Below are 14,074 nucleotides of genomic sequence, written 5' to 3'. Positions count from 1 at the left end.
TTGAAAGCTGAAGGGTGCACTGTTACAGTGTCACACAGAAGTACAATGTCACTGTAGTTTATAGATTTATTCTGTTTGGTTTCTGCCTTTTAATCAAATTAATGTGGAGAAAAAAAACACATTGCTCTCAACCAGCTTAGTCATACTTAAATGTGAGACAGCTGCACCAAGAGTGAGTTCTGGTTCCCAGAAATCTGGCTCTTTAGCTACAGTTTCACACTGTTTTTCTTTGTTGTGTTGTGATATTTCTAGTGTTCTCCTTTTGTGCAATCTAACTTTAAAATCTTTTCACAGGTTTTGTGAATCTGAGAAAAAATATTGTCATGTAAAAATATAAAAAAGAAGAGAAACACAGCTCCAACACAATTTTTGACATCTGCCTTGAGCCTAGATAATATCACAGTTTGCATGTCTGTGAGTTGTGAGCTGCTCCATTGAAGAATTCTTTAACCTTCTTATAGTTTTTTTGTGGAATTCGAATAAGTTATACACGCTTCATGTGCTTCACCATATGCTGATGGAGACATTTTGTATATTTGCTTCCCAAATTTAAAAGAGTGTCAGAATTCAGTGTTTTTTTCCAATTGTAGTGAATTGCATTTTATTGAGGTGGGCTACTCACGGTCCACCCACCTTTTCTGACTCAGGTGCCAGACCACAGTTAACGTTGCACCTTTCTTCCATTAGGTGGCAGTGTAGTCCCCCATATACTCTTGGACAAAGTTACTGTATTATTAAAGGAATGAGTTTCCTTTTTCAAACTGATTGCAATGTAGGATTATTGGACCTATACTGCATTGAGTTAAATGGGCTGCATTGATGTCTAACTTCTACAAACTAAACTGTGAAATGGTTCAGGATTAGTAGGCTACATGCCAAATAGATGATGAGGGATTGTGCGTTTTATTTAGTTTGAATCAATTGTTCAGTCGATTTCCCAGCTAAGAATTTATGATACAGACTAAATGTTGACAACTTGACTGTTTCAGTTTCCTGACTGGATAATTTATGTTCCATGTGGTCTTACAATAAGCCAAATCCATGCAACATCTGTATGTTTGCGCAGCTTCCTACTTAAACTTTATTAGGGAGTTATTGTGCATCATCTCCCGTGAAAGCTTTACAGTGATGACGTAACTCTGCAGTCCTGTGGACATTAGGGGGGAAAAATAGAAAGTTTGTAATTTTTTTTTTGTTTTAAATGCGGGAGGAGGGAAAGTGCCTCTTCCTGCTCCAGTGTGTCTCGGATGAAACTATTAGGCAGGGGGCAGGTGAGAGTGGACTGAGCGGGTTGCTTCACCGCAGTACTGGCACAGTCAGCACATACACACACATACATACACACACACACACGCACACGCACACGCGCGCGCACACAGCGGGAGCAGAGGGAAAGTCAATGACGGACAGATCCCGACCGGTGCGCGTGGTTTAGTGTAGCCGCCTGTGAAGGATTCCCACGCGCCACACGCAGACGGGGTCGCAGTCGCCTCGACGCAGTTCCGCCCCGGTGCTCGGAAGTTACCAGATACTTTGAAACAACCCGGAGGAACCGAGAACACAGTCGGTAGTCGTGTGGCTTGACCTGAGAAGTGGTATCGGACATGTCGGGACACCGGGTGCAGTTCGCAGACCTCCCTCCGAGTGACCACAAAGGAAGTCCCAAATTTCACAGTAAGAAAAATTATCATCTCTGCTGACCTTCATTTTTATCTTTAACCAGAAACTCTACAAGAAAAAAAAAAAAAGTGAACAACTGTCTTTGGCTTATTTAAGGGGTTGACTTGTCTAGCTTGTCTTATCATATCAGTAATGTTGAGTATCGTTCTATAGTCATACAACAGGAAGAAAAACAGTTAAAGCTACTTTCACATAAGAATCCCCATTGGTATATGCAGTTGTTTTTCTTCCCTTTTCTCTCATGTATGGTGTATTGTAGCCAAGATGTTGTAAGTAATTAGACTTAAAACCTCAGCTGTCTTTAATGATGGGAAACAGCTGTGCACCGTAACCCTAACAATACATGATTATATGCCAAAAATAATTTATCCTTATCATGCAATCAGGGGTAAAAAGTCTCAGCTGCTTAAATGTAGATTTTAAAAAAAATAGCTATTCCTCATTATGTCTTCCTGTTACCAAGCAATTTTTTATTAGCTGTCTTATCTTTTTGAGAAAATGTGATAATTGTTTCTGACATAGTATTTTCACTGCAGCACATACTGCATGCTGCTGGTGATACTCCACGTGTAAATGCTCCTCGTGCATGACTGGTTTGTGGAGGCTGTGCTGACCCTTAACCTGAGATCCACTTTGCATGGGCATCAGTGGTGTGATCCCATTCAGTCCCCACTTAATACACTTACCTGAAGTGGCAGTTGCCCTTTACGTGCTGCTGCTAACTTTTTCCTCCTCAGGTCTCTTCGATGAGTGCAACACTTCTCGTGCTCTGTCGTAGTAAGGTGATGCTCACCTTGGGATGCCTTTTCCCTGCATCCAACAGTCACACCATATCACATTAATAGCTATTAAATAGGAGCAAGGTATTCAGGGCTTTTGTTCTTTTATTTCTCTAGTGGATTGTTTAAAGATGTGCGTCTGATTGCATACAAGGTGTTAAAGTGTCAGCCTCGTGCCTCTGCTGCTATGTGCTGCAGTGTATGCACTACAGCATGAGACACACACAAGCTGAGCTCATCTCCATGGTGACAGGTTGAGTGACAGGACACGTGAGCAAGGATGCGATGGAAAATTGCCAGTTTGCTGCAAAGCCCTTCAGAGGGGTGCATCCACAGTACACTCTGGTTTCATGACAGCGCATATGCGTATTTGTCATATATTTCTATCTATGATGGCAGCTGTTCTGGCAGTTTGATGTTTTTGTTTTTGTGTTTTGTCACAGTCAATGAGTAACATGCGTGTGGACAGCAGGGTGAGAAGTGCTGACGTTGTGTGTAGGTTAAGCTCAGGTTGTATGCAGGGAATGCTGGGTTGGTGCGTGGAAGGACAGAATGGCAGCTTCAGCAGCAAACCGCACATTCTGACTCAGCCCATCCGTTTCTCTTGCTGTCCAGGCGCAAGTGACAGTGGGGTCAAGTTTCAGTCTCTTCTCCTTCTCTCTCTCTCTGATGTACACACTCTCACACTCTTATGTAGTGGGGTCCAAGAGTCTTAGACCACTTTCCTATTCAAGTGAATGGGAAACCCTGTACCTCTCAGAGATAGATAGCCAAGATTTAATTCTCATTCACTCCTCATATTAGACGTGTGAAATGCAAATAACTGGATAGCATGGAGAACAGTAGCTCATCCATCACTCCATTCATTTTCATACTCCTATAGCAGCTAACGATCTTGGCGTCACTCAGATGGAATACAACAGCAGATACAAGTAGTTTATTAAAGAAGGAAGCATATTAAATATCATTTTTTCCTCTTGCTGCACCCGACAGAAAAAACACAAATTTCTGTGTGCCATAGAAGGTTTCCAGGACAGCCCAAGTAAAGCAAATATAAAGGCTTTCTTAAACAGGTTATATGTTGAATCTCTGTTGTGTTGTACCAGTTGCATAGCAGCAAAAGGATGAGAGTTACATGAAAGTTTGACTGATTATGACTTCAACTGTTCCCCTTCAGTCTCCTTTTTGGCACCAGGTACTTCTTTTTCCAGAGCACATAGTAACCCCTCATTGCGGCGGCATTACTATAGTGACAATGCATGAAGCTATCATGACGTCATTTTACGCAACACACACATGAACAATGGAGGATATTGAAGGGAACCCATACAGAGAAATGTCTGCCCCTCCTCCATTGACCACTGCATGGTTTTGCAGGTTGCCATACTAAAAGCATACTAATAGAAATATAACAGGCTACAGTGAGCAGTGTACATTCGCTTGGCTGTTTAAATATTGGCGGGTTTGTTGACACAGTAGTGATGATTGTCTCTGAGTAATCAGTAGTCTTCAGTGTTTTTACGTTATCCTTTGGTGTCGCCTCAGCTCGCTTGAACTTCAGTGGAGGTGCTACCAAAGAAAGTACCTGGTACCAGCTACTATCCACAACTTTTGCCTGATCGAAAACCAAAAAAGGCGAGCAGAGTCTAGTCAAGTTGAGCTGGTACACTGCAGTGCAAAATGGCTAGTAGTTAATAAGTGGAAATACTAATGTGTCTATGAAAGGTGGATAATTGTATTTCAATACTTTTAGAAAAGCCAAAGTTATCATTTTCTTATTATCTGAAATTTGTTTTCGGTGGCAAGAAAACTATGGATGTGGTTTTGAAGGCATGGTCAAGTTGTTAACACATATTTATTTTGGTTGTATCAGGGATGATATGAAACCATACCACGTGTGTCAGTTCAGTCTTAGAGATTCATCTAAAACAATTGAATGTGCTCTGGATCACCTGTTTCACCATGTTTCCATTTTGACCTCAGCTGTTACTTCACTGTTCACCATGGTCACAGTGGGGAGTTTGAGAGTCATGTTTTCCTAGCAAAGAGGTTTGGTTAATACTAATATTACCACAGGCATTGCCATTATCATGACGTGGTGTCCTTTAGATTTTAGATTTAGATAGGAGCTGCACATTCAGTGAGTAAAGCAGTGATATGTCTTTCAGTGAGTCCCTTTACCTCCTTGGCAGCTGCTCTCTCAGCCGCAATGTTTGTCATCTCAAGTTTCCAACAATATTTGAAGATTATGTCAACAGTGTCTGGAGACAGATATGCAGTCTTAATTGGATGGCTGAATGAAGATATTGCCTCTTCTGTTTCCATCAGTCTGGTAGCAATTCTCATGAGGAGAGAGGGTGGAGCACTTCAGCATCTAGCTCAATCACTAACTTGATCTTCACAAGGAACAGCTTAAATCGCTTCATAGTTTGCTTTCTGCCAAGAAACGCTGTTAGCTGATGATTGTTACTGTAGCTCATTCCATGGTCTTTCTCCATAAACTCAACTCTGTCATGTGTCTTTGTCCACCAAGCCAAGTTGAGGAAATAGACTTGTTGTGAGTCCAAATTTTCTGTCGTTCCGCAGCACCCCTCCTCCTTCTTTCAACAGCCATCTGCTTCTACTCTGTCTTATCACTGTGCGATGAAATGCCACTTTGCCCTTTATACACATGAATTTCCTATATATGAGACTCTGCTACAGAGATGATAGTAATAATTAACACCACTCAGCTCTAGATATGAGCTTTATTTAAGTTTCGTCAAAGCCTTATACAAATAGGTGATCAATTGATTAGTCAATAAACATATATATATATATATATATATATATATATATAATACAAGAGGTTATAATATGTCCTCTGAGTAGCACTGTGTCTTCAGGGCAGACTGGAGGCTACAGTGACAGTGGTGTGATGAAGTGGGCCGGGGCTAGCTGGTTAGCGTGCTAACTTTAGTGGAAGAAAAGTTGTGATAGAGACAAGAGTTAACATTGGCATTGCTTTCCATGAATGGAGACAGCTATTGGCAAGTAAAGGTAGTTAGTTGCTGAACTCAACGTTGCCTCTAGACAGATAAGTAAACAGCTGTTGATGCTATAACTTTGGCTATTCAGCAATAGCAAAACTTGTAAATAGCTCCTTTAATAATGTACATACTAATTCAAAAATTAGAGACGCTGACATGCAACATGAAATAAAAAAATCTGTAATGAATAGATAATGTTTCATAGCTTATGTCTAAGCACTAAACCCCACACATTACTGTGGTATGGACCAAATTCCAGACATTCTGGTGGTATTGAGAAGAGTTGTTGACTGAGAGTGTTGGGTCACACCTGTCCAGTGAACAATATTCACGCTGCCTTACCTCATCATCGGAATAAATAAGATATTTGTATGCATGTTACTGATGATAACAACATTTAACATTCCCCATGGACCAACAATAATTAGATTAAACAGCTTGTTTGTGGAAAACTTATAATGTGAATTTGTGAAAAGTCGCAGATTGTATATTTAAATTAAGACAGCAGGCTGGTATCTTGGGTGTATTAAACATGAAAGATATTTGCATATTCAAATGTAATACCTCGCCTGACATTACGCTAATGAGAAGCTCTAACATTATAGACAAACACTACACATTTTTTCTTGCCTAAAAATTTGTCTTACAACATCATAAAGTGCTATACAATAAAAGACAATCTGTCATCATAAACAGGAGACAGTGCAGTGCTGCTGACTCCATTAGCTTATTAACACTCACTTTGGATAAGTTTCCACTTTGCTCTCGTTGAAACTACAGAGTTGTAGTCACTTATCAGTTTTTCTTTGTCAGGATGTCCTGGACATATAATAAACATAGCTACATCCTATCCTATTCTTTGTCCCTATGCGATTGCCCAGTGGGAAATGTGAAATGCTGTGTTGGAATGATAATCACAGAATGTGCTTCTGTACCAGCTCAGGAATGCAGATGATGTCTGCACCAGTGTCAAGCTTTAGAAACCAGGGGCAGATGCTGTCTTCACAGCTTATAATTCTCTGAGAAAGCAAATCAAATAGACGTGAAGGTAAGGATAAAGCATGGCCTTAATTTCCTAAGACATATTTTCTATAGATAGTTCACTCACTACTATTAATGTCACCTTTTACTGAGCTGCTGTCCTCTCAGAGAAGGTGTCAAATGCCATGTCTAGTAGGCTTTCTGTCCCGCTGAAGATGCTGATCACATTGGATAGGCACTTGAGATGATCATTCTGGAAATAGCCAAGCCCTTAGGATGCCAAACAGCTGTTTTCACAGCGGATTAAAAGCCTGTTCCCTAAGGGCTCTTAAGTTCCCCTCAGAGTGTAAAACACAAAGATTTAAGGGTATGGTGTGGCCTTCTCTTCCCAGGAGTAATGTGCTGTTGTTTTTCTAGCTTTAACTGGGGAAGACACTCTGATAAAAGGCAATAACCTTGAGTTGATAACCATTTTGTTTTTTTTGTTCCTCAAATACTTTTGAATCCCTGAGCCTGTGTGTATGAGGTTTAGCTTAAAATATATTTTCAATATGATTTTCTTACCAATATTTATTTGAGCTTGTATACACTAGTGTTGATTCATAATTATACTGTATTTTTTGACAATATTCATTCTGCTAAAAAAGTAATTTATGATTGTGGAAATAGAAATCAAAACACTTTCAGGGGAGCCTAATATGTGGGACCATCTTTTAAAATATATTAATGTGTCTTTAAACTCCATTTTCCGCTGACCTTTTACCATCCTTCCGGCCACTAATGTTACAAACCCAAGAAAATGAAAGCACTTTGCTTCTCTTTGGCCTATTCTTGAAAAAACATTGCAGAATATCTTCTGACTTCTGACATTTTGTTCCCTCATTAAAGCGTTTGTGAGAAAGGAGAGTTAACATAAAGGTCGTTCTGAGAAATCAAGTCAAAGGGAGACTGTATTTTGAGAAAACCAAAAAAAAAAAAAGATGACATAGCATAGAGATTTACAATAAGAGTGCAATATGTTGTACAGTAGATGGTATCCTATGGCTAGAATTACTCCTGCTTGAGTAATTCCCTGTCTCACTGAATGGCTTTGCATCACAAAACTGTGCATGCCTAATGAATTATCCATCCCCTCCTGACTTCTCTGACTCTCCAGCAGCAGGATACCAATGTTATACGGAGAGGAACCAGATGTTTTCCTCTTTAATTTTTTTATTTATTTATTTGGTTTTCTCTCATTGATTCTCCCTCATGAGTTCCTTCCTGAAGAGGTTGTGATGAAGTATCCATAGTTTTCTCACAAAAATACTGTCGAGCTAGAGCGGCGCATGATGTCAGTGCAAAATTTCACCACCTCAAATGTGGAGAATTGGGAAATAATGAAGTTCACCTGTTCGGCTGCAACAGGTGACACATGCACATCTCAGCACCAGGCACTTAAAGCTGCTTTGTGGCTGCAGCAGCTGAGCCGGCGCTCACTCACAGCATTGTCATCCCCACCATTGCTCTTATGTCGCCTGTGGAATCGGCTGAGGAGTAAACAGACACTTCTGTCTTGTTTATTGTCATCTTAAGTCTGGCAGGATCTAACGCCTGATAATACACAGAAGGGAATATACACTGTTAAAATGATGACTCCCAGAGGGTGCCGCAGCTCTCGGCGCAGTTGTCATTCATCCGTCCTGAGCAGCGGTCTTGAAATTTCGCCGCTTCTTTATTGATGATTAGAGATAATCTGGCTGTATTCTTGTGCTGTTGCAATACAGGGTGTAATAACATTCTCTGCATGCAGTCCCCAAGCACTAATGATGCATGATGCCAGCCCTGATGACACTGTTTTTTAAAAGAAGCAACAGGAACAAAAAATTGATTTGGACACAGATGACTGAGAAGTCAAATAGCCTCTCCTTTGATGTTGCAGCGAGGTCATGTTCAAAGGAAAATATCAAAAAGGTATGTAGGGGAGAAAATGAAGGCAGTGTTTATGCGTAAGGTTGTGCAGTGATGCTTAATATTAAGTGTGTGTCTGTGTGCTTATGTGTGTGTGGGTACCTGGTAATTAGGCTTATCTTAGGCTTATCTTCAAACTCCATGCTGACGATATCAAGTCTCTTATTCACCAACTGTGATTTTAATGACTTTGCAAATCAATCAAAAGATCTGGATCACTGCCACAGAGCTTGGCCTAGACAAACACACACACACGCTTTAAGAGAAGAACTCCTGTGTCTGCAGTCCTCATTGTTACCATTGTAAAAGTACCATAAAAGGAATTCTTACAAAATTTTGGGAAGTACGCTTATCACTGTCTTGCGATTGATAACACTTTCATATCTGTCCATCACATACTGTATGAGGCTACAGCCAGGAGTCGATTAGCTTAGCCTAACAGAAAGACTTGGGGAAAAAATAAAATTCTGGTAACACAATCCACCTGCAAGCACCTTTAAAGCTCATTAATTAACACGTCACATCTCTTTTATCTGTACAAAAACCTATGTATAAAAATAGCAATTTGAGGACTTTATGGTCTTACAGGTTATGGGTGGGACTACTTCTTGGCAGGGAGCAGAGACCTCCTGAAGTCTCCGCTCGTTGCCTGGAAACCTCACAGTGACCCAGACTTAGCAAGAAAGCAAAATTTAAACATTTTTGACCTTTTTTTTTGTGTGTGGTATAATATGTATAACCACGGCAACCACTGTCTGGATATGTTTGTGTGTCTGTGTTAACATTCGTGTGTGGGCTTGTCCATATGTTATTTTACCATCCCGTCATATTTTTTGAGAAGTATGTGTTGCTTTGATATGCAATATACAAACTAAGACAGATATTTCAACATAACTGATAGTGATGCTTGAACACATTCTCACAGCATGAGCCCCTCCTGATTACAAGTAATTTCTGCTCACTAAGCTAAAAACACGCCATCTGACACCACTCATTTCACATTCCAAACATTTTGCTTCAGTATCTAATTTGATAACTGAGCTTGTGGATGAGAAAAGAATCCACTCACAGTCAATAACCACAAGCCACTCCTGTCAATGTGATAAATGGGAGGTTTAGTGGGAGGATACAACTGGGTGTTTATAAGTGGATGGGACGCCACTGATTGGGCGCGGTCACAGCCAGGGCCTGTGGGAGGAACGCATACATCCAGAAAGCGCTGAGAAGTTCAGTGATGATCATACAGCACCTTTTAGCAGCTGCGTTTTCCTCCAGAGCTGGTGAAAAACACCTTCAGCACAGTCATACAGCAATTATCCATTCCAACTGGTCGCAAGTTCCATTTTTAATCATAAGAGAGAAAAATGAGTGGCAGAATAAGCAGCGACCTATTGCTTTATCAGCAAATGTCTTCTAAAAAAAAAACTTTATCAGCAACATTCCCTATGTGAGAATGAGGAAATGAATATAGGCATTGCCTTGTGCACTGCAGTAAATTATTTGGCACTTCCTGAGAATTTTCAGGTCAAGTTGGGCTAATCCACTTTACTCCCTGGAAAGTCTATGAAATACCAGCTGGCCAATAAGTGTGGAGCTGGGGCGCTAGCATCAGCAAATGGCTGTTGATCCTTTGATCCAAACTATAAGCTGAAGACAAAGGATTTTTATAATTAAGAGCCTTTTCTATTATATTCAGCCACCTACCACATATATATCCAGTCATCCTCAATGTTATGGTCAAGTTTCTTGATTTGAGGAATGAATAAGAAGCTCATGAAACTGTTTTTTTTTTTTTTCTCATTTGTGTTGCAGAACAGTTACCAATTAAAAATATTTAAATCATGATATGGTATGGAAACCTATAGGGGACTTTATTAAACTGATCATGTAAACTTGAAAATGAAAGCACAATAATTTTACCCATATGTATATGTTATTGTATAAAAAAGTTAATTGAAAACGTCATAATCCAATTGACATTTTTGTTTTCATATAGGCGTTCCATGACCAAATGAAAGTGGAAAAGCTCTTTCACATTTAACTTTTAAAGCCGTACCTCGTTGTACAGCGGACGGTATTAAAATGTTATACAAACAGTGTAACCCGATTTTCCATTTATGTAATATCCAAGTAACAATGAACATTGAAATGCAATTTTCTAACAATTTGCATTTAACATTTCAATTTCAAAGACTTAACATGCTGTACAGTGAATACCATTCAAATGCATTAAGTGAAACAGCGCCCCCCCCCCCATCTATTTCCATATTCATTTCAGTGTGGTCATAGAACCCCCATACATATAAGGAAAATGCAAATTGGATTATAGCATTTTCATTTTCATTTTTACTCAACCCACACATACATTTGTGGAAAATTCTGATGCTATTGTGGAATTACAATTTCTCTTCCAAGGTTACATTATCATTTTAATGTAGTCCCCTATAGAATTCCTACCCTAGTCTTTGTTATGATTGATTACTGTGATGATTTTGTCACAGTGTCTTATTTCCCAGCCCTCCGTAGCCTAATGTACCTTTCACTTTAGCTTATCAGAGCTCCTACAGCTGCTGTAGTAGCAGGAAACTCTGTGATATTTAACAATCAAATACGATGTGCTGCCTCTCTGTTACGTATGTGAAGCTACATGCCACGGTGATGCGGACTTGGCTGTCAGGGACCACTGCAAAGGCCAGCAGTTGTGTAAGAGATTTAAAGGCCGAGTCCAAAGAGGGGGCAGCAATCATCAGGCCTTTTTGGCAAGGTCAGCAAGGTCCTTCACTCTCGGCTTCTCTCGGTCAATCAAAAAAAAAAAGGAAAAATTTCTTTGGAGCTCTCCAACCTACAGACGCTATACTAGATAGATTGTGGCTCCAAAAAACCTTTTAATAATCTTCTGTTTTGATTCACAATGCTTATCTTGCCGAGTTTTTGAGCGAGATGTATAAAACAACAGCTTGATGACATTTTGGATGTTTCCGTTTGTCATGCGGGATGAATTAAAGCACGGGTTTTGTCTGCTGTCCTCCATTTGAACTATCACCAACTGTATTTGCTTTTCAGAAACCAGTGGGAGATTGTGTTTTATTAAGACCTCTGTGACTCCTAACCACGGCGTAACTGCTGGTAAACTTAGATAATGATACACAGACGCATGTGTGTTTGTGGGTGCATCCGTGCATGAGCCTATTTGTGTGTATGAGGAGCTGCAGTTGATTGTATGTTTTCACACTGTGCTAACTCTTGACGCCTTTTTTTTTTTTTGGGTTCATGTCCCGGCATGGCCCGATGAAACACGAGTTATTAGTGTGTATATGATGGCTGTTGTGTCTATGATAGAAACAGCCCCTTCAGCCATTCTGTGTTGTTCTGACCTGAGTCTACCCAGCTGTATATTTCGGACCACCGGGGTGGAATGTATACTCGACATTTATCTTTGCCTTCAAATGTAACCTGGCAGTGCGCATTTCTCATAGTTTCTTACATACCTCTCTTGAGAAAACGTTACGAGTCCATTCGTACAAGGAGCTGACAGTCTCAGCTAATCAGCTCTAGGGTTCTGCATTTACACTAGAGAAGTGGTAGTAGAGAGGTGATTTACTTTACTTGTTTTTAATACTTTTTTTTTCGTATTGCATTGTTTCTGTTTTCCTTTTATTGATACTTCTGTGGTTTTCTGATAAAGAATGACTCATTTTGTTGCATTTTTTTTTGCATAATTTTAAATTAGATCATTTTCCACTGAAAAAAATAGTTTTGCTTAAAGTTGCACTTATCAATAAATGCATATTAACAAACCCACAGAGAATTATCTCCGGACCTTGTAGTTCCCCTCAGCTCTACAGAGCATTTGTCCGTCAGCTTATTGTTTTGGTTTGACAGTTCATTACTTTAATGTTTTTGCTTCACTCTCACGGCTCTCATCAACCTGTTGGATGTGTAAACGAGGAAGTAATATTATGTCAGTGTTGTGTTTACAGCTCGTTCTGCTGTGCCCAGGTGGCTCAAACTTTGCATAATTACTTCATTGTGATTTAGGGAATTGTTCACTAAACTCCCCAAATTATGTTTTCCCGTTGTTTTTATTAGCATATTACCCAACATGCATCATTGGTCTGAAGGTCTGGAAGCCCTTCTCTTTTGGAGAAATTAGTCATATTTTTTTTTATTTGATAAAAATGTGTTGATTTGTATGAACTTTAGACACTGTGTACATGTTCCTTATTTCAACAGTCACTGAGAGGTCCTCTACCCTTATATTAGCAATAGCAGTGTACAAAAAAGGCTCTTAACTTTACGGGAAGAGCTGTAAGGATTATATGGCACTTGAAGAACTGACCTTGATACAACTTCAGAGTGAGACAATAAATGTACCTGGAAAGCAAAGCGGACCTTTGATCCATGCAAATATGATTTAAAAGTTGTTGAATTTAATATCTGTTCAACTCATTTTTTTTTATAGATCTAGTGAAGTTTAACTGAAGAATAAAGTCTAAAGAAACTACTCGGTTCTAGTTCAGTTAGCTCCCAGTTGTAAGTCAGCAGGGAGATGTGTTGTGTTTTCAAGTTTAAATAGTTTACAGTTTATTCACATCTGCTAGTTTGCATTTACCCACAGCTGCTAGTTATCATCTACTTTTTTTCCTTCCCCCTTTCAACAGAAAGCTTATTCAGCAGTGGCCAATCACTGAGGTGAGGAGAACTTAGCTCAACTTTTCCATTGACCTTCAGGACCTTAAAGTCCCCCAACCCCTGAGTCACCCGAGCCCCTCTGCCTGCCTCAGAACTTGACACTGAGAGGCGCCTGGGAGTTTTAATATCATGGGGATTGGGTGCTCCTGACTGATAGAGGTTTGGGGTTGGTCTTTGATGTTCTTTGTGCTTCTTAATGAGGATCAGACTCCGGGGGTTTTTGGCCAAAGCTCCCCGCCCCTCCCTCTTCCACTCAGAGCAGAGGGGCAGCAGAGATTGAAGGACCAGTTCTACCTCAAGAGAGGAAGATTTTTTCCCCCTCCTCTTCCCCCTCTCCTTCCTCTCCCTCACGCTCTTTCTCTAATCAGCGTCTCCGGCACCTAGTGCATGTCTGCATCTCAGAGTGAGTTCATCACTTCATTAAGGAGGCCTTGGCCCAGATGAATCGGGCCTCTGAAGTCTTTTCATCAGCACCTTAGGGAGGCCGGAGGTGTGGTTAGGGAGACCGACAGCGCGACACAGCACAGGAAACACACCCACGGGGGTCCGGCTGAGTCTCAGCTCAACACGAACACTGAAACATGTGTGTACACAAACCTGCGACAAGGCAAAGGGGTCAGGGCAGATGTCAGACGAGGGATGGGCCTGACTAACCCCTGACCAAAGTTCTGAAATTGAAGGCCAATCAAAAACATGTGTGTGCCAGTGCTCCAGTTAGGTTGCCATTTGATGAATTAACTCTGGGAAACAAAGAGCCACTGTAGGGCCATTACACTCCCTGTTAGCATCACACAGTAGAGTCTTGGAGGATGTGATTGAGTTTTGTCAAGCAAGTCCTTGTATTCTTGTCAGTCAGCGGTTGTGAAACGTTTCACTTCTAATTGACACTTACGAAACCCCCTTTATTTTCCCCAGAAGTGCGCCTCAGATTGAGTAGATAAATGCCAGATGTTGTGGCATGAG

General features: G+C 40.4%; 1 protein-coding gene across 1 annotated transcript in view; it reads left to right on the top strand.

Moving 5' to 3' along the window:
- The first annotated feature begins 1,396 nt into the window (after positions 1 to 1,396).
- si:ch211-285f17.1 (sickle tail protein homolog) overlaps positions 1,397 to 14,074 on the top strand; it is a 108,978-nt gene continuing 96,300 nt past the window's right edge. Inside the window, exon 1 of the mRNA XM_056363764.1 lies at positions 1,397 to 1,674. Within this exon, the coding sequence (XP_056219739.1) occupies positions 1,605 to 1,674 (70 nt within the window). The 5' untranslated portion in view covers positions 1,397 to 1,604. The remainder of the gene's footprint in view (positions 1,675 to 14,074) is intronic.

Source organism: Seriola aureovittata, chromosome 20 (genome assembly GCF_021018895.1).
Source record: "Seriola aureovittata isolate HTS-2021-v1 ecotype China chromosome 20, ASM2101889v1, whole genome shotgun sequence".
Classification (NCBI taxonomy): Eukaryota; Metazoa; Chordata; class Actinopteri; order Carangiformes; family Carangidae; genus Seriola; species Seriola aureovittata.
The sequence above is the reverse complement of the archived record's forward strand: the minus strand, read 5'-3'. Positions and strand labels throughout refer to the sequence as shown.